Genomic DNA, 20,404 nt, shown 5'->3' with positions numbered 1-20,404 from the left:
GGCTGCCCAGGGAGGGTGTGGAGTCTCCTTCCTTGGAGATCTTCAAACCCAGCTGGATGTGTTCCTGAGTGACCTGATTGAGGTGAACCTGCTTGAGCAGGGCGCTTGGACTAGCTGATCTCTAAAGGTTCCTACCATTCTGTGATTCTATGCTCTCATCCTGCCCCTGTATGTCTCAGTTCCCATCAACAAAGTGGCTGTAGACAGCAGTTAGATCTCTCCTCAGCTTTGCTAAGGCTGAACAAACACAGTTTTAATCACCATCCATCTTCATTGTCCTTGGCTTTGACTTGTTCTAGTCTGTCACTGCCTTTCTTGTCCTGGAGACAGTGGTATTGTCCTGGCAGTTGTATTTCAAGTCTGCTGTGAGCAGAGGGCTGGAGTTGCCTGACTTACTGGCTCCAGAGCCTCCCAGCTTATGCTGTACTTCTGCAGTGCTGTTCCTCAACCCTCAGTACTTCAGAGGCCACACATACTGTTGCACACGCACTTAGCAAACTGCCCCCCAAGGTTCTGGGATGCTGGCAAAGTTAATGCAAGCCCTGTATCTCTGGCTTGAGAAAAGGAAGAAAGGCACTGGGGCAGGAGTGAGACCACAGCTGCATCTCTAGAGGGTGACAGCACAAAGGCAGGGGCAGGGTCTGCCCCTGCCCTGACTGTGCAGGGAGCTGGTGCCAGGCTGCTGCAGCTACAAGTGGCTGATGACTAAGTCTCCTCTGACTTCGCTCATGCAATTGGATATCTCTGTCCTGGGATGCCCTTTCTTGTTTGCCTGCAGGGCAGCTGAGGTGAACCTGCTCTCTGCTTATGGAGTAAGGCCAGCTCCTCAGGGAGAAGCTCTAAGGGCAAGAGCTGGACTTTTCCAGCTGAAGTATGCAGATAAAAACTACTGTGTAAGCAGGAATGCATAACAAAATAGCTGTATAAGGGAGCTACCTTTCTCTGAAGAGATCCAAGCACCACTGCTCAAAGGTGGTAACAGGTCTGTACCTCCCTGCAGAAGGGCCCTTCTCTGGCTCACCCCTTACATCTGTGGAACTTAAGTGACCTGTGCTGGATTCCTGGTATTCTGGCAGGAAACTTGCTCTTACAGCACGTGTCATAGCAATCAGACAGCTAGACACTTGGAACTTGAGTTGAGCCCCCATCTTAGAACTGACTTTGGTACTAGCAAATAGAATCTGTGGGCTTTTTCCATAGTAGTTATGTAAAATCTGCAGTTGTTTCACAGCACTTTGTTATAGCTGGCACCTTTCCTTTAGTTTTGAGGACTTTATCCATCTACTGCTTGCAGAAAGCCTTTTCCTTTAATTCTGGAGGGGTCATGACACTAACTTAACTTCTTTCTGCTCCTCAGCTAGACAAGCTTGCCAAGAGTTGTTGCATAAACAATAGTCAGGGACTCAGTGAATCAAATCAAACTTTATTCCCAGGAATTCCTATACCAATGTTACACAGCTCGTAGCTGAACAACTGATACGCATCTCCAGCTCAAGCAGCTGTGAATGGAAAAACTACCACTTCTATCAACCTCCAAAGGTAAACTCTCACAAGGCTTGTCTTGTTTCAGCCACTAGCTTCTTCCTGTGGGTTCAGTCCTAAAGATCCTGCTTCTTTTGAAGCTTCAACTTCTGTATCAAAATCTGCAACCATGAGCTTTAAAAAATGAAAGCAAAGACAAATCTAAGAAATAGATCAAAGTACTCCAGAGTCAGTCCCCACCTTTTCCTATCAGAAACACATACAAATAGACATGTACGTTTCTTTTGGCTAGGCAACTTTGAAAAGAAGGGGAAGTCTAATAAAGTCTTAAAGCCTTACCCTCTTGTCTGAATTGTTTAAACATTTGGTATAAATTCCTTTTAAAGTAGTGACAATGCACAGTATTATTACCGCAGTTACCACTCAGTCAAGGTAAGCAGCTGCAATGGACACAGCAGATTCTTCAGCCCTGCCCTGCTTTAACTGCCTTTTCTCATGGCTGCATGAAAGAGGGACAAAGAGTTCTTGCTGCCCCTGAGGGTGGGGGAAGCAAGATTTGGTGGAGCTGCAGTAACCACCTTTCAATGATGCTGTACTCATGCAGTGAAGTAGTCAGTTGAAGTGCACCCTGGCTCTGCTGTAAGAGCCAGTAGGTACTGAGATGCATTGAGCTGTGCCTAAAGCTTTTACCTGGTCTCAGAACTGAAAGGGAAGCTGTGATATACAAAGTTGAGCTCTTCTGTCAGTGACTGATCAGAGTCACAGCCAAAATCAGGTTGCTGTGACAAGGGGTGATGCTGTAGCTCTGTCACTGATGGGTCACAAAGCTCTGTGCCCTCTCCCAGGGTGGATTGTCACAGCCCACAGCCAGCAATCCCTGTACAACTCCAGGCCTAGGTCGTGAACTGTGCTGCTCTGAGACCTGCTTTGCCTTCTCCCAGGATAGGCTGCTTCTCCCAGGGCCAAGCATGCTCACAGAAAGAACAATCCCCTGCCAGGGTGCAAGTGGCAGCTAGAGAGAGGCATTACTGCAACATTTTGGGAAACACTGACTGACTGTGGTTAATCAAGTACCATGACCCCCCAGGCATGCCTGCCAGCCTGAAGAGGATCCACACAGCCAGTCACATGAGCTTTTTCCACTCAGCTGCAGGGGAACAGCACATGGCAGGACTCCAGTCCCAATAAGCACACGCCACACCATGGAGACCACACAGCCAGTTGTCTCAGGTCTGGCTTTCTGCTCTTCTTCAGCTTCCTGCCTTTCAAGCACAGGGACTCATTTCTGTCAAGGTGACCCCCAACAGGAGCCTGCACAAAGTTACAATCCTGTGCTCAGAGCCAGTAGGCAGGTCCCTTGTTTAATTCAGTGGTGCTTAGGATACTCCAACACTTCTTTGAAAAGATTTAAAAAATAATTACATGCTGCATTGACTCCTTAAAGCCAGTAACTCTACAGTTTTATCTTAAAAGCAGGCAGATCTCAGGCTCTAAATCAGACAGGTACAAGGCAGGGGATGAACACCACTGGCTTCTATAAGCCCATTCACTGGGACAAGGGACATGAGTCAGACACCACTGGCCTTGGCTGTGGAAAGTCAGCAAGCAGAAGGGAGCTGGAGAAGCGCAGGGCCCTGGCTGAGGGCTATGGATGGCAGGCACACACAGCTAGATGAGACAGGACTGCCATTACTTGGAGTCACACACTCACCAGGAGCAAGGGGGGAAGTTCACCACCACAGCACACATTTTAAAACAGTGCTTTGGCTTAAACAACTCAGAGTCTGCTGCTGCATGTTACATTAAACCCAAGAGATCAACACAAATCTTTTTAGCACCATTACAGGCCAGGAAAACACATTTATGACATGCCATGTACCTAGTGCAGAGTCTGTAAGATGGGAGATAGTTCTGCTGGTCCAATACAAGCAGCATGTACACATCTCTATAAAATCATCACCTGCATTTAAAAAAGTTACAAATCCTAAACTGGAGATGAGTTCTTAAAACTAGATCACTGATCTGGCCCTGCTCAAGCCATGATGTGATCTCCAGGTGTTTGATCATTTAAGTGATCCTTCTCCTCCAAGTAAGACTCAGTAAGAGTCTATTTGTTTCATCATAAGCTTCCGGCTGTACTCATAGGCAAGAAACAGTGCTCCATTGGCCAGGAATGCACGGATCATCGTTGGCTTTAGTCCAGAATACAAGGCAAGGACACCTGGAAATGAAATCAGAGCCAGTTAGGCGACTTAATACATTACTGTCTACTTAACCACTGTGCTTTTACCTTTCAAGGATACTGCACTAATGCTTCTGCTGAGAGAGGCAGGAACACAGAGCTGAGCTCCCTGGAGTAGCTGCTGACCACAGTGTCACTGGATAGTGACAGTAATAGAGAAGGAGTATCTAGAGTTGTAACACAGTCTTCAGAAGGCTGCCTTGGTCACCTGAGGATACAGTTCACTGCAGCTGTACCTCAGCTGGCAAAACAGAAGAGCAGCAGGACTGCTTCGGAGCTGTGCCCCTAGTCAGGCCCCTGCACTGGTGAGTAACTTCCCTAGCAGCAGGGCCAGGATTTGTAATCTGCTGCCATGTATGTTCTTAAACCATAGAATCATTACAGTTGGAAAAGACCTTTACGTCCAACCACTATCCTCACACTGCCAAGCCCACCACTAAACTAAACCCTATCCCTCAGCACCTCATCTATGTATCTTTTGATTATCTCCATGGATGGTGACTCCACAACCCCCCTGGGGAGTCTGTTCCAGTGTTTAACCCTCTTAGTGAAAAAGTTCTTCCTAATGTCCAATCTAAACCTCCCCTGGTGCAACCTGAACCCATTTCCTCGTTTCCCATCTTCTGAAGTGCCCAGCACAGGTCTTTTCCAGAAATGAGACACCCTGGGTAGATGCCCCAAGCTGCCAGGCTAGATAGGACTGATGTATCCAACAGCCCTCAGTCAGCCAAGTACTAACTTCTAGAGGTGAAGGAAAAGTCCTTCAATTTTCCTGTATAGGTTGAGTCACAGGTAATGGAGCTCATTCCTTCATCTGCTCTTAATCACACTGAACTTTTGTTAGCTTCCACTGAATTATGTTCTGAACCTAGATTCCAAGCTTTTCAGACAACACAAAGCATCAGTATTTCTGTTTGTTAGAAACAGTCTAACAGTCAGTGGACTAGGCTGCTTAAGCAATTTTTGGTACTGGAGGGTGTAGATTTCCATCTGCAGCCCTACAGCTGCAGTCAATATTCTGCATACCCACCTTCAGTTTTCACCACAGTTGCAAACGTTCCCATGAAGCCTGTTTGTTTTCCAGCCATTGAAAGAACCTGAATTCGAGATTTGACACAGTCCACGGGATACACAGCAATCCACAGACAGCTGCCTCCAAAACCTCCGCTTAGTAGCAAGGGAATGGGACCTAAAGTTAAGAAAGCAACTCTCATACACACCCCAAAACAGGCACCAATGTAAACATCACATTATTTCATCTGCAGAAGTCAAAGAGAACACAGGAGAACCTGCTTATGACAAAAGAGCAGTTTCTGCTCCCTTCCAGACCTTGAAGTTAATTTTAAGCCACTGGTAAGTTGCAAGCCTAACCAGAAGCTCAAAGGTTACAAGGAGTACCCGTTAGATTATTGGCCCTCCTAAAAACCCGGAACTCGGGATTCTATTTTGACTGCATTAACTGAATTAACTCCACTCCTTTCACACTTGTAATCACTTTCCAAGGCTAACTGTGAAATGGTTTTGAGTAACGTCATAGTGTCACCAATCATTTGTACAGAGATTGTTGGGTGCAGTGAAGTTACTTTGTAATCAGTTATTTTTCACTCTGCAACCTGATGGTGTGTTTCAGAGCAGCTGAAATCCCAACTCCCAGCAAGACAAAGTGTTACTACTTAGTCTTTCAACAGGAGACAAGCAATCTTTATTCTGGCAGCTCCTCATTTTTTTACATCTAAATTTTCAAACTCTGTTTTCTCTAGCGGCCACTTGTAACTACATCTAATGGTCAGCACACATGTCAGCATACACTTGAACCCACTGTTGAAGAGAACACAACCAAAGACTTCAAAATTGCTCTTAACAGCTGCTGAAACGAAATAGTTCAGACCTGTAATAGTAATTCAGACAGTAATAGTAGTAATAGTAGTTCAGACAGTAATAGTTCTGTAGCATTACTGTTAGCTCACTGTATTTATTCTCCGTTTCTAGTACATTCTGCTGCATTGGAAAGTGGTCACTTCAATAATTCATTGCTCTAGATACACAAAATGCAGACCTCCAGATTCTGTATGCCAAGTTTCCTTCATTTTACACGTATTTTACATTAGTGATGCACAGCAGTTGTATCCTCAGGGAAGACTTTTCCCCCCCGCTCCCTTATGTCCTCCACAACAGCATGCTAAAACCCACCTGGACAAAGAGACACCATACCTAATTCATCTTTGGATCTCCCAGAGGCAAAGAACGTCCGGCTCAGTTCATACCCTCCAAAGAAGAAGAAATATCCCGGGACTTCCCGCAGCAAAGTGCTCGACAGGCCACGGTAAAAGCCAAGGGGACCGTCCTTTTGAATAACACCCTTCACCACTGACCAAACTGTACTGAAGGAGAGGTTGCCCCAGTTAGTGATGCTTAATACCCAGATAACAAGGAGGTTACAGAAAAACAGGCAACTGCAGCGATAACTAAGGGACAGATCCACTGTGCAGACAGAGTTGCAGTAAGACTCAGGTCCTGCTGGGAGCCTTTTGCTGACCTCCAGCCAGCCTGAGAGCTCTCCAGGCTCCAATCCTCCCAGACACAACTCTTCTGTGGCTAACAGTGCACTGCAAGTATGACACTGGGCCAATACAGCATTAAAAGTAACTGACACAGATCAAGGGGTTTTGGAGATGCTGGGCAGGGTATATACTTACTTGTGTCCTTGGAGTATCTTCCCTGACAACTGCATTTCATGCATGGCCTGCAGCCGGCACTTCACCAGCTCCGTGGGGCAGAGGACGAGGGTGGCAAAGGCAGAGGCAAAGGAGCCTGCAGCAGCATTCTGCAGATCACTGCAAGAGACAAACTGCAGAAGGTATTTGGGTACTGGCCCTCAGTCCAGCAGAGCCATAGCACCACCAATCAGCTTCCTGAACGTGTACTCTTACGAATCATCAACAGAAACTGACACACAGTCTTGGGGGAAAGAGTCTCGAGGGAAAAGGGCAGTTACCCCAACCAGGGAGATGAAAACCTAGCTCATCTCACCTTCATATAGAGCCCTAATACATCCTTTTGACACCTGAGAAAGTACATTGCAACCTTTACCCTTTTTGCTATGCTTTTGTGATTGCAGCAGAATAAGCAATACCAAACTTTACCCTTCTTGGTCTTTAGAAAGATTTCCATAGACTCCTTTTAGTGAGCAGCTTTTACGTGCCAGTTACTTCCTCACAGAGGAGAGAATATAGATGTCAGTGTTGTCCAATTCACCTTACCAGTATTAATGCAGGTTTAAAATAAAGATGCTATAAAGATGCTATAAAATCTGAAAGCAAGGCACAATGGATCACTATAATCTTTCGATGGCTGTACTGCCATGAACACAACCCTGTGAATCAGAGACAGCAAAGACAAACATAAACCACACCCCTGAATCAGACAGCACTGTGATCCACACAGTATTCCAAACCTAGGGCTTGCTTTGCAGGGATTTCACACCATGGCAAAGCCTGTGCTACTCAACTGGCCCGACGCAAAATGCTGGACCTCCAGGGTTACACTGCTCTGGGACAGACTTTCAACAGGCTCCTACAGACACTGGGGTGTTGGACAGGAGCTGCACAACAGCACAGAACAAGTGGAGCTTCTCTCACTTCAGAATGTGGGGAGTCACCGCAGCCGAGACCGACCTTGCTGCTGCACAGAAATCCTTCCCATGCAAGGCAGATGTTTGCCTTGCAACCCAGCAGTTTCCTACATCTAATTATAGATGTAAGCTGCAGCCTCTCACCTTAACTGAAGTTGTGACAAATGTAGATATGGCAGTGACAGATGCCGCACACAAAGCTTTGCCTAAAAGGGAGCTGAAATGCAACCCCCTACGGCTCAAGACAGAGCAAGGCAAAATTAAACATACTGTATGTGGCTGAGCACTGCAGTCACTGTGCTCTGAGGTGGTCCAAGGCAATAAGGTTACACACCAAAGAATTAGGATAAGAATATATGGAAGAGATGCCTTCTAACTATGCACTAAAGGGAGCACAGGATCCTTCCTCCCTCAAGAATAGAATAAAACCAGATGCTATCAGACAAAGAATTCTGACACATGTAGATGAAGGACTACATTTAGCCATAGTTCAGATCTGTTCTACTTCTGCCTGTTGATGCTGAATTCTACATACACAAATTCAACTAGACCCACTCATTAGGCTCTTGTCTTTAATAGTGTGAACCTCACTGCAGAACTTCCCTGCCTAAGTTCCCTCTCAACTCAAAAGGCCTAATTCAGTGTTTTTTTTCCTCTGGATGGGAGAGTTTTGATCACACATCACAGGAGCAAGAATCCTCTGCTCTTACACTGCTGCTTTTTCTATAAAAGGCATTTATCTTGTTTTTCCAAAGAAAACAACCTGCTGAAGATGACTGGTCACGTACTGAGAAAGTCCAACTGAGGTGAACAAGGGTAATAGTTCTCCTAGTTTAGACTTTGACATGGAATGAAATCAGTTTGGTTGCACTAAATGGATATTAAAAGCCAAATGTGATTTAGCATTTCTCTCACCATTTATTTTTGACTCATGCATCAGTGGCATGTATTCCTTTAACTGGAGAAAGTGTTGGTTTTTAACTGTCCTTGTAACTGTTTTGCAAGGCTTCTCACACTGACTGGGGTATCCTTAAACACAGGCAGACTAGGCAGGTTTATTTCCAAGCCATTTATAGGGATGAGTGAAAAGGTAACTTAAAGGAAAACCAAATTATAGCTGGTTTTGAGAAATCTCAGATATAATAAAATAATGAAAAAGTGAGATGCAGTTGCTTATAAATGGGTAGGAAAAATCATCAGGTTCACCTTGATTTGTGATTTGACACTTCTTCAGGCTAAGACAGTATGACAGTTTTTAAACAGAGGAAGTGAGGGTAATTAGAAATCTTTTCTTAGTCATATCTGGAGGTTAAGGCACCTCATCACGTTTCTTCCCTTTCCTCCAGTACACTACAAAGGCTTCCTGAGTCTTCCATAACAAGAGTGGGTGAAGAGGTCCTGGGCAGACCACATGTGCCCAGGGCACCACTGCTGATCATGCCAATACCACTCTCCCATAGGTGCACCTAATAACGTGCCCCTGTGATGATCCAAATGAAGAGACCAAGCGAGGAGCACCAAGGGAGAAATCCTTCAAGTACACATCAACCCTTCCCTGTGTTGTCCTAGCACAGCCATGCATTCAAGCTACTTGCTCTTCAATGCATCAAACAGCCATCCTGCATCTGAAAAGTACCATTACCTGCCAAAGAAGAGTCAAATGTCAGAGGCACTTGCTATTGCTACATATTCAATTGACATTCCCATTCTGTACCCTACTCCAAGGATTTGCAGTAGTACACCTATGGATACTCCTTGAAAGCATCCTGCACTCCCTCCCCTGTGTATATTGCAAACATGCTGTCTCAGTCACATGGAGATATGATTCTAGGACCTCTGTGAGTCCCTGGTCAGCTTCCCAGGAGAACCACAAAAGATGTCTAAAAAGTGAAGCATGCTGTTGGTGGGCCTACCTCCTATGCTTTAGCAGGCAGGAGAAAATAAGGGGTCTATGTGATCTAAGAATACAATTTTAAGAAGTGGAAACAGTTCTGTCTCAGCTGAGAGGTCTCAACTGCCAGAAAACAGTGAGAAGTAATGCAACTAGAGAGCAGTTAATATAGTTTGTTTCCTTATCACTTCATTTTGCCCTCATAGCAGGCCTCAGTCTTATGACACAGCACATTGAGGGAGAACATCTCAATAAATGCCACTTTTAGATAGCTGCACTGTGGCAGCTACACCTATCATGTCAGAGATCTCAAATGCAGAATCGTGGCCTCCCCAGCTACTTCCATCTGCAGATAGATGTGACAGAGGCAGAACAAAGTTATTTATAAAAAGCTGAATGTGGTTAACTTCACATCACTCTGAGTGGAGTTAGGACAGAAGGAGAAGCCTTTAAGGTACAGCTACTCTCAGTGCTGTACAGATGACATACCTCGAGAGATGTGTAACACTAAGGCACACAGGCTGCTGGACTACTGAGAGCTCTAAAGTGATGCCCCTGGAGAAAAGCCCTCCTAGCTAGAAAGAAATTATGATTATGCCAGTACAGAAATCCATGACTTGTTCACACCCTGAATACTCTGCACAGCTCTGGTCTCATAAGCTAAAAGCCCAGACACATTAGAATGACACGAGTTTCAGAGAAAGACAGAGAGGGCAAATAAAGGAACAGCTTCAGAGTGCTCCCTGACTAGGGAAAGACTCAGGTGGGGAACAGAGGTGTGGAATGATGTGTAGAGGTCTACAAAATCCCAGGTAGCATGGAGACAGCAGCTAAGGATCAACTGCCTCTTCCAGGTAAAGAAATAATGACTATGACCAGCAGAACTCCTTGCCAAAGTGTACTGCAGATGCAAGGAAATTAAAAGAATTCAAGAAGGGACTGGCAAGTGCTTCAAGAGAGATCTAAAGTCACTGACTGGATCACACCAGCATAAAGAAATCCTCTGAACTAAGAACACAGCCTGGCAGGGTAAGCATTTAAACACTTTCTTCTCTTTCTCATTCTGTAGGCAATCACTTATTGCTAGTGCTGTAGACAACACATTGTTCCTAATTAGACCTTTGGTCTAACGACCATTACATTCAAGCTTTTGAAACTTAGTTTTAAAAGCAAAACATTAGAAAAGTGTCCTTTTCCCCTTGTATGCTTCCCTGTATGAAGGGCCCTGCCTCCCCTGCAAAATCAGAACAACCTAGATATCAAGACAATGCTAACTTTCAGGTGTTGCAATGCTCAGCCCCTTTGGTAGGAACATTCCAGGTCTTCAATATTCGGGTTGTGATTATCTAGACCATTCAGCTGGCTCTGTTGTAGTTAATCTATATTCCAAAACTTACTACAGTGCATGGTAGCTGAGGGGAGTCTGGGACATCAGCTACACCCTGATAATACAGTATTTTCAAGTAGCAGCTGTGTGCTTATTTATTTAAAATATGAAACAGATTTCTGTGACTAACCTGAGCTTTGTTTTCCTGTCTACTCCAACAATTCTTCTCACAATTTGCTGGCAAAACCCATAGCACATGAACAGGACGGAGTTCTCAGCGATGTTGGCTAAAAGCGCCGGGCTGGTTCCCTTGTAGAAGCCTCGAAACCCCACTTGCTTATAGGTTTTCACAAAGCAGTCAACAATTCCTCTGTACAGCTCAGGGAACGTCTGCATCTTCACCTTTGCGGTGTCGAAGGGCTGCCCAGTCACCACGCATGCTGTCCCACCTAGGCAAGCAGTACAAGTTAAGAGGGTGCAACTGAAACACCTAAGACACAAACAACACTATAAGAAAAATCCCAGAAAGCAAAGAGGGATTCATTCTCTGCAGGAAGAGACAAGTACACTGACTTGTAGCACAACTGCCAGAGGTGAATTTAGTTACCTGAGGAATAAAACACCTGGCAGAAGAGCAGTAACAGCTCAATTATCATAGAATCATAGAATGGTAGGGGTTGGAAGGGACCTTTAGAGATCATCTAGTCCACACCCTCTGCAGAAGCAGGTTCACCTAGATCAGGTCACATAGGAACATGTCCAGGTGGGTCTTGAAAACCTCCAAGGAAGGAGACTCCACAACCCCTCTGGGCAGCCTGTGCCAGGGCTCCCTCATCTGAAGAGTGAAATAGTTTTTTTCTTATATTTAAGTGGAACTTTTTGTGTTCCAGTTTCATCCCATTACCCCTTGTCCTGTTGCTAGCTACTATAGAAAAAAGTTGTGCCCCAACCTCCTGACACTAACCATTTAGATATTTCTCATTAAACATCTCTTTACCTCCCTAAAAGCAAGCACATAAATGTATTGGTTCACCTACATAAATGGGTACTGACTTAGAGGTATTGTTCTTCAATGAAGTCACTTGTACTAATGAGTTAAGCAACATTTTCCCTTGGTTGTTAATGCAGGGGTTCAGAAGCCATCTGATTGTACATTCCAACAATGCCAAAAAAACCTTGATTTGTAATCAAGCAAGACAAAGAGCCCTCCAGGATGAGAAGAACACTGCTGAGAGAGTGCTAGACCTGATGGCACATTATCAACTGATAACCAAGGACTTGAGTCCTTTACTTCAAAACTCCACATGATTCTTCTGTATATTCATTCCCACATACTGGAAAAAAAGTGTCCAACATAAGCTGAAAGAGGGCAAAAGGGCAAAGTTTCTCAACGTGTTATCTTTTCCAAAGTGAACTGCAGGGTCAATACCCTGAAAACCTGTGAGGTATTTCCATCAGTGTCATTGATAACCACTTGGCCCACAGCATAGTGTTCTTCCACAAATTCTAAGTCAATTCAGTAGTCTGCAGAAAGAGCTAACATGACACTTTCCCAGCAAAAAGTATCAGTGTACACTGACAGCACTCTATTAAAAGCCAATACCTAACAGGAAGCATATGACAGGTACACCTTACATAGACTATATGGCTTTGCTTTTTTAGCAAGAGAGAAGAACCATACTAAACCAACAAATGTGTGAATCCAATTAACATCAGTTATTTTTTCTTCTAAGTGGGGAGAAGAAGAGTTAGCAAGTGTTTGCTTAACCAGGGTTATTTTTAATCTATTTTACTCTTTGAATACATTTGTCTTACATGGCTGTTGCTCCTTTGAGAAGTAGTACTTCAGATGTAGCCTCATGTAAGCCTCAGATGAAAAGCAGAGCTGGAACAGCTCAGTCAATGCTGCTTGCAGGCAAGTCAGGTACGTGGTAACAGATGCTAGAACAAATGGTAGGTTCCTCTGTAAAGCTAGACCTAAGACATCCACATGAAGTAAAATAATGGCTCTTGGAAGAAGCCCAAGAAATTCAAGAATGATCTTGGGAATGCAAAGCTGAAAAACTGGGAGTTGACTGTGAACAGCTGTTCCAAAAAGAGACAGGGCTGTGCTTACACTGTCATTGGAGGTGGCACAAGAAGCCCAGTAAAAAGCAGCAACCAACTTTGTAAGCCTCAAGGTAAAGAGCAAGAGTACCAGTTAATATCTAAAATATTAAAAAAACCCCAACTACTCCAGCCAGCAGTAAAGAGTGTAAAAAAGGCCAACAACAAAACCAAGACAAAGCAGAAAAAAAAGAAAACCCCAAAATTTAACTCTACATGAATATTTAGACAAATGCAGTCCTAATAACAACATGGGAACAGTGGGGAAAAGAGCCTTGCTTAATCAAAGAAGTGATTAGAGGTCACTCAGCTCCTAGGCAAACGACTGTGACCCACAGGGAGCTAAATGACTTGCCCTAGAATGTCATTACTTATCAGCTAGTCCAGACTATGTCTGGAGAGGAAGGTAAAACCAGATGATATGTTTGCTGGAGGAACTAGCTATTTGCCCAGTTAAGCACACTTTGTAGAGGGTGCAGAGACACTCGTAACACAGGAATGAGTTCCACCAATAAACATAGGCAATACGAAGCAAGTATGTGGAAAGAACATGGAAAAGAAATACTAGAGGAAGAGTAAAACTATAACAACAGAAGTAACAAAGAAAAAGAATAAGAACAATGATTTAGGATTACCAAAGTCACATTGAAAAAGGTCAGAATTCCTTTGTCTTATCTGAAGGAGGGACAGTTATACTAGAGAAGAAACCAGCATCACTAAGATCCTCTAAGCTCTACTGCCAAAAACCAGGCAGACCTCAAGTGAGTGCCCTGTTAGCCTGAGCATGGGCATGGAACAGTATCACCAGGCAATGGGTGTCTAAAATAGTGCTAGTTTTCAGCTCTTCTAGTAGCCAACATGAGACATATCCAGCTTCAATGCAGAAAGACAATTTCCTAAGCCAGACTGCTCCACTGCCCTATACATTGCTTCAGTTCAGGAATGCTGCTGTTATACCTCACCTTTAAGCACTTGGGAACTTCTGCAAAACCATCAATAACTGCAGAGATGTTGCTACTTTGGGAAACAGAGCAGATGTAATAGCTATTGTTTACTGAAGACCAAAAACCCAAAGAGAATGAACAGAGTAACAGAAATATATTTTTTCTAAGGCAATGAAGGAATAGCAGCAGAAACACTTTTCTTCTTTTGCAGGCAGGGAAAGAGGGTGTTGTCTAGTCAATAACATTTTGAAGACCTCCTTGGAGGTCTTCAAGACCCACCCAGACATGTTCCTATGCGACCTGATCTAGATGAACCTGCTTCTGCATGGGGGGTTGGACTAGATGATCTCTAAAGGTCCCTTCCAACCCCTACCATTCTATGATTATATGATTCTGCAAAGGCTAACAAAGCCAGACTCACTGGGTATAATATGGTGGTAGATGAAATGCTTTACAAAGGTATCACACTGGACTCATTTTATCTGTCACCTCTTGCTTTCTCACTGTGCCAAGGTTAACTCCACTCTGACAAATTATGTCAAATAACTACATTTGAATGCACTTAACTCCATTAATACTGCCACATTCACAATGTTAACACTGTCATAAAAGGACTGTCTGTAATAGCTATTGTATGGGCAAGAAAAACATGAAATCGTTTGAACTGGTTACAATGGTACAGTAGGCAAATCCTTCCTTCAACCTTTGCCATATGAACACTGGCAGCTTACAAGTGTCAAAAAGACCCTTTTTCCATGGTAGTTAAAAACAGACTAATACCTCAGCTAAAGACATTACCATCATGCTGATGTCAATGAGACAGCACAACAGTTTCCACATTTGTGACTGTCTCAACTGGTCCAGCAAAACTTTATATCAGGGACTAGACCAAAGTGGAAGTTGGTAAAGTGAATTCATCATCAGTCCTACTGAGCTTCCTAGCTTCTAAAGATTCACACTGGGATGTTGACTGAACCAATAACCCTTCAGATTGCCTCTTGCCTGTGTCAGTTAGAGGGTTCCTGTGACAAAAGCAGCACCTCACTCACACACCGAGTTCCTTCCAAAACTACTTGCAATTGATACTTAAAGTCACATAACCATGAGAATTAGCACTGAAATGTAAATCACCTTCTATAAATTACTAGTCTGAAACAGGTGCTACATCTGCACTGTGTTGCAGGAGTTTCACCAGGGAGGGGTGATGGTTGTGCAGTTACAAAGCCAGCTGAGATTAGCTGCTTCACCTCCATGTCCTTAAAGTACAGAAGGCAACACTCTTTATAGCAGTGGGAAACTGCTTTTACATTTGTCAAAGGCATTAAAACTGTCCCTCAGAAGTTCTGTGCAATTAAGTTCTCCCCAGCATTACCTGCAGCTCCCGCTGTGAGATCAATAGCTGCCTGCATAGCAGAGTTGATCCTCATGCTTCACGCTTGTTTATCTGTTACTTCAGAGTGAAGTCTCTTGTTTCCTGGCAGGTGTCGAGCTACTTGTCTCCTGAGAGAAGAGAAAGAAGCACCATGCACAATAACTCTGACAGGCAAAAGCATCACACGAATGCTTTCACTTCCATGTAGCTTGTGCTAAACCATTTAGAGACAGAAAATGCTGGTCCCCAGGGCCAGGATGCAGCATATTTGTATTTTGACTGACTAGTTTTGACACTGCCTTGCTTCAGATTACTTGGGCCTTCCTGCTTCTAAGTCTCCCTGGATCTCTCAAACAAAAGCAAAGAGTAGCTCCAGGGAGCAGTGTTAAGCATTTTCTTTCTACTAGTCTCCATGAGCTGTCTAAGGCTAGCTGGTAGGAACATTTTCCCTACCCCATGTCAGCTCCCCACCTATAAAGCAAAACAGAGAACTGCTCTCCTCATGGTGGGCAGCACTTAAGAAAACTCTATTTGTGATAAGGGAGGCACATCAAGTATTTCTGCATGGCTCTCAAGATATGAATAGAAAAGTAATGAAATGAACAGCTAGAATTGTGTCTGGCTGTCACGTTCCCACTCTTCTACCTACTGTAATGCTTCTTTTGAAGCTGCTGCCTCCCAAAACATATTTTCAGGGAATAAGAATGGGAAATGGAATTTCCCATAAGCTACACTGAACAATAATTGAAAAAGTACACTCTATGAACCACATCCTTTGCACAACTTCTACATTACAAGCACAGACTTGCATACAAGCAAGCCTTTAAGGAAGCCTGTCTCTAAACAGCTTTAATATTCCTGAAGCTTAAAAAGTTCCACCAAAATGGCACTTAAAAAACCCCACCAATACTGTCACTCAGTAACTTTGTATGTCCAATCTGTTTAAGATGTGTTGAATGAATCCAAATGTAATGGGTTTTAAAAAAAACCATAAAAGTCACAACTCTTTTAATAAATGGCATTAACACATGCTATTTCTGAATTGTGGTTACAGATTTGAACCATTTCAGTACTGACAGCATAATATGGTAGGTATTACTTGAAAACATGGGCTTCAAGACAAAGTCACACTTCGTTACCCTATATACCTCATTAGCACGCTGCAGTTTTGCTTCTCATATAGAGGGAGAAAAGAAAAACAGATCAGCAAGGTAGCCTCTGAATGAAGGATATTACCAAAGAGCAACAATTCCCTGCATTCAGTAAAATCTACACATGACGCTGAGTGCTTACCAACTTGCGCCAGTCCCCAAAGGAGGCACATGCCAAGTCATTCATAGATACTCACTAAAAGTTTGGCAACAGAAAGAAAACCAGATATACCTATAAATATATGTAAGTATTAAGAGCCAAGGAACTTCACCTTCCTGATTCCTAAGAGCACATGGCCACTTTCAGATACTTAAAGACAGTCAAAACGACACCAGTATTATATACACACATACTTTCCTTTCTGTTTTTTTTTTCTATTTGTAATAACACAGGCTGAAAACTGCTTATAGGTATAACAAGGGAACAACTGCTTTGTTACCTCCAAAGCGAATCCAGGCCCCAAACCTGGGACTAAAGGAGCCTTAGCCTAACGAATCCCACAGGTACCTCCACCAGCAGTCCCAGATGTTACTCCCTGCTGAAGCATTCTCTAAGGATTAATGAGACAAACCCAAAAGGCAGCACTGCTCCTTGCATGTGCCTGCAAAGGCAGGCCGGAACCCTGCTCCCCAAGGTCACGGCAGGCCGACACCCACAGGAGCCGAGAGCGCTGAGGCTAACCCCGGCCGCTGTCACCATGCTCAGAGCCAGGGCGCAGGCGGACTCTTTGCCGACCATCCCGCCAGCTCCGCGGTGGGCAAGGCCGAAGGGTAACCCTCCCTAGGGAAAGGCGCCTCAGGCTGCAACCGCCGCATCCCCGGCCCCAGAGCACCCACCCGCTCTGAGCGGGAAAGCCGCGGTGGCGTGGGGCCATGGCAGCAGGCTGCCGGCGCGGGAGCCTCCAACCCCGCGCCGTCCCCGCCCCGCCGCCTCTCCCGGGCGGCTACAGGCAGCCCGCCCCCGCCCCAGGGCCGCGGCACCGCTCAGCTCCGAACCCGCCGCGCGCCAGGCCCATATGCCGAAGGGCCGCCTGGCTCCCGCCCAGGGACCCCCACGCTCCGAGCGGAGCCGAGCCGAGCCGCCCAGAGAGCAAGCAAGCACAGCCCCGACCCCCAACCCGGCGCTACCACTCACCACAGCACACAACCCACGTTAACGAGCCCGCCGCCGCTGCCCCTATATAGGCGGCCGAGGGAGGCGGCGCGGCCTCGCCGCGGCCCCGGGCAAGACGCGGGCCGGGGAGGCGCTGGGAGGGCAGCGGGGCTGGGCCAGGCCGGGTCGGGCCGGGCGGCGGCCTGAGGTGCCCCCGGCAGCGGGAGGCGGGGCCAGCCGAGCCATCGGTGGGCTGGTGAGGGGGCTGGGGGTCTCTACGGGTACCGTCCCACAGCACCGCCCCCGCCCCCAAACCGTGCGGCCGGCGTGGAGGTGGCAGCGAAGCCGCACTTGCTCCGGTGCGGGATCGGAGCGTGGCACGGGTCGAATAACACTTTCCCCTCCCAAAAACTTCTGCTTGATGGGCCATGTTTAAGTGTACTGAGCAGAATTTAACTGAATTCCTGAATCAGAACGTCAATATCTTTTTGTTTTGCTCGGGGATGTGTTTATTTGTTTAAAAAATATTTATTTAGGAATTACGTGCCCTGAAACAAGGAGCCTCAGCAGGACTGCCCTAACTACAGATGCAGGCTCACCCAAGTAGCCACAGTCTGACTAGGGGGGAACGTCCCTCCTAGTTTGCGGCATTTGTCAGGTTTTTAAAATGTCATTCGAGCAATGAAGGAGAAGGAAAATTAACCTGTGGCCATTAGCTTTGTATATATGATCGAGGAACAGCTGTGTAAGACAAAAACGACCGTTGGGGCCTGGGCTATAATAAATGTTATGGAGTTAGTGGTAGCAGAAAAGGAAAGAAAGGAATGCCTATGTGATAGCAAGCTTGAGCAAGGGGAAAACCAAAACTGCAGACTGTAACAGAAACAAGTTCAAAGCAAGAAGACAGGACAGAGCATTAGACTAAGCATTGTTAGAAGACTGAATAGAGCCATTCAGTTTAGCATTGTATGATTGCTTGCACCTGACTAACAAATCATAACATATGTAACTAACAATAGTATAAAGTTAAGTAAATGTAAGGTAAGCATAACCATAGTCTAGTGTTAAAGAAAACTGAAGGCCGAACAGATAGGGTGATATTTTAAGCACAATAAGGCTCATGTTCTAAGTACAATAAAGATGGTATTTTTACTCAATGAAGTTGGTGTTTAAGTCGTTACAAAAATGAAACTTTGAGGCCTTATGCATAGCGGTTGATGCTTAGTATTAACTATTTGCCATGAATTGTGGCACGTATACAGCATTTGGAAAAGGTATATAAGTGATGATTATGTGACAATAAAATGGAGCTGATGCACATCATATTGGTGTCTGGTCACTCCCGTCTCGCGCAACAAAGAAGAACCCCTGCACAATGAAAAAGAAACCCTGCAAACGACTATTCCGGTTTTCCCAAAAACTAAAGTTTAACATCCGTGGTTAGAGGACTAAGCTGTGCAAGTTTGGAGCTATCTTATACTTAAAAAATACAGATGCAATCTTCCGTCTAAAGTTATAAAGTTATTCCTCACATCTTGGATACTGACTAAAATAAGAATGGATTGTCTCCTGTCTCTTTAGTTGGATTGAATGGTCAAATAATCATGGAGGTACATGAAGGTGTTCCTGTTCTGATGTCTGCCAAAATCTCCAGCTTCACTGGTGCATAAATAAATGACAGTGACCTATAAGACATTAACTTGGATTTGTAGGCAATTTTCTGCAATAACAAGTGACTTCTCCTAAGCCAAGCCATCACTTTTATGCTCCTAGCTTTTCAGGAATGTGAAGTGGCAAAGAGTGGCTGAAACCACTGTGATGAGGGCTAATACCACTTTCCTCAGCTGAAACTGCACAAAACTCCTAGGTTGTTTTTTTTTTTCTTTGATTAGTAATTAACTGAAGTGCTTGCAATATGGCTCATCAGAAGCAGTGCCCAGTTGAAAGCAGGAGGACACTGCACAGCCTGTGGAAAGGTGAATGAGCAGTAGGTATAGTAGGTATGCCAGTGATCTGTAACAGGCAGTGTTCCTAGGAAGTGCGGTATGCCTATAAACCCTGCTCAGCTGCTCACATCTTTGTGTGGATTGTGACACAAAGACCCACATATCTGAGCTTAGATCCATGGTGTTTTCCCCATATAAACCTGACACTTCCTACTTTCATAGCCCAAACCAAGAAAAAAGCTTTACAAATACCAAGAAGTGAAATATACCTTTGTTTTTTTCCCAATATTTTATTTAACGGTAGAGTTCAGGTATGGGGATTTTTTTATATATGGTATTTTCTTGAAGCATTCCTTTTAAATGGTTTGGGGCTTTTCTTCAAAATATGGCAATTGTTAACAAAGAGCAGGCTAGGTTATAAGTGGTTAGCAGGGCTGTTGGCAGATCCAGTTGGTGAAAAACATCTAATCCCTAATGTGGTGAAGTTTGCGACTAAAATGCCTATAAAACACGTGCTGCCTGCAGTTGCCATTTACCAGCTGAAATATCAGGCCTTGAGTATTTCAGGATGATTCTTCATAACCACCTTACTTGGGCAGCCCACCAGGCCTGATCTGCCGTCTTTTGGACCTTGTACAAAAGATGGAGTTGGGGAGAATACTTGAAATGTTGCCCGGGAGATTTTGCAGCTATGAAATGCAGCACTACAAGGAGTATATTGCCACCGCATGGCTATTTCTGCTACCTGCACCCGTATGGAGGATTTAGGAAATGGGCCAACAACAGCAGTTCCCAGTTCACTGGATTTTGGTTTTCACTTTGGTTTCAGGCTGACTTGAGCCAGACTCAATATTTTCATTCCATTTCTGGTACATCTGAAGTTCGTCTGAGCCTTTTCAGCTAGATCAGGATTTCTGTTAGTAGTTGTGCGCACAGAAGGAAGCCATTTTCCTCAGCAACAGCTAGAGGCCTCAGTGCAGATTCACTGTATGTGTCTGTCCTCAGGCTGGACACCCCAACTCCATTATGGCCATATCCTAGAGCAATGACTGGGAAACCACCAGATGTCATCACTTTGGTATTTGTAATCCTCATTTTTCTTTAGTGGTGGACAGATTTTATCAACAAAAAGAAAGCAGTCTCCTTTTTTCCTTTGCTATCTGGCCTGTGCTTCCTACACAATACCACTGAGCTGTGGTTGGCAACTGAAAGAGCAGTA

General features: G+C 44.8%; 1 protein-coding gene across 2 annotated transcripts; it reads right to left on the bottom strand.

The window, feature by feature from the left end:
• Nucleotides 1–1,431: 1,431 nt before the first annotated feature.
• SLC25A15 (solute carrier family 25 member 15) lies at nt 1,432–17,391 on the bottom strand. Of its 2 annotated transcripts, XR_009818530.1 has the most exons (8): nt 17,282–17,391; nt 14,996–15,123; nt 10,764–11,022; nt 6,421–6,558; nt 5,936–6,105; nt 4,755–4,913; nt 3,362–3,703; nt 1,432–1,656 (listed from the first exon to the last, which is right to left on the bottom strand). XR_009818530.1 is itself a non-coding variant. In XM_061994144.1 (7 exons), the coding sequence occupies exons 2-7, from the start codon at nt 15,048–15,050 to the stop codon at nt 3,579–3,581; spliced, it is 906 nt and encodes a 301-aa protein (XP_061850128.1). In that variant the 5' UTR covers nt 15,051–15,123; nt 17,282–17,391; the 3' UTR covers nt 1,432–3,578. The 2 variants fall into 2 exon arrangements, 1 of the variants encoding a protein (XP_061850128.1); XM_061994144.1 differs by having other exon boundaries at nt 1,432–3,703.
• Between the last annotated feature and the right edge of the window lie 3,013 nt (nt 17,392–20,404).

The sequence above is a fragment of the Colius striatus genome, chromosome 1 (genome assembly GCF_028858725.1).
Source record: "Colius striatus isolate bColStr4 chromosome 1, bColStr4.1.hap1, whole genome shotgun sequence".
Taxonomy (NCBI): Eukaryota; Metazoa; Chordata; class Aves; order Coliiformes; family Coliidae; genus Colius; species Colius striatus.
The sequence above is the reverse complement of the archived record's forward strand: the minus strand, read 5'-3'. Positions and strand labels throughout refer to the sequence as shown.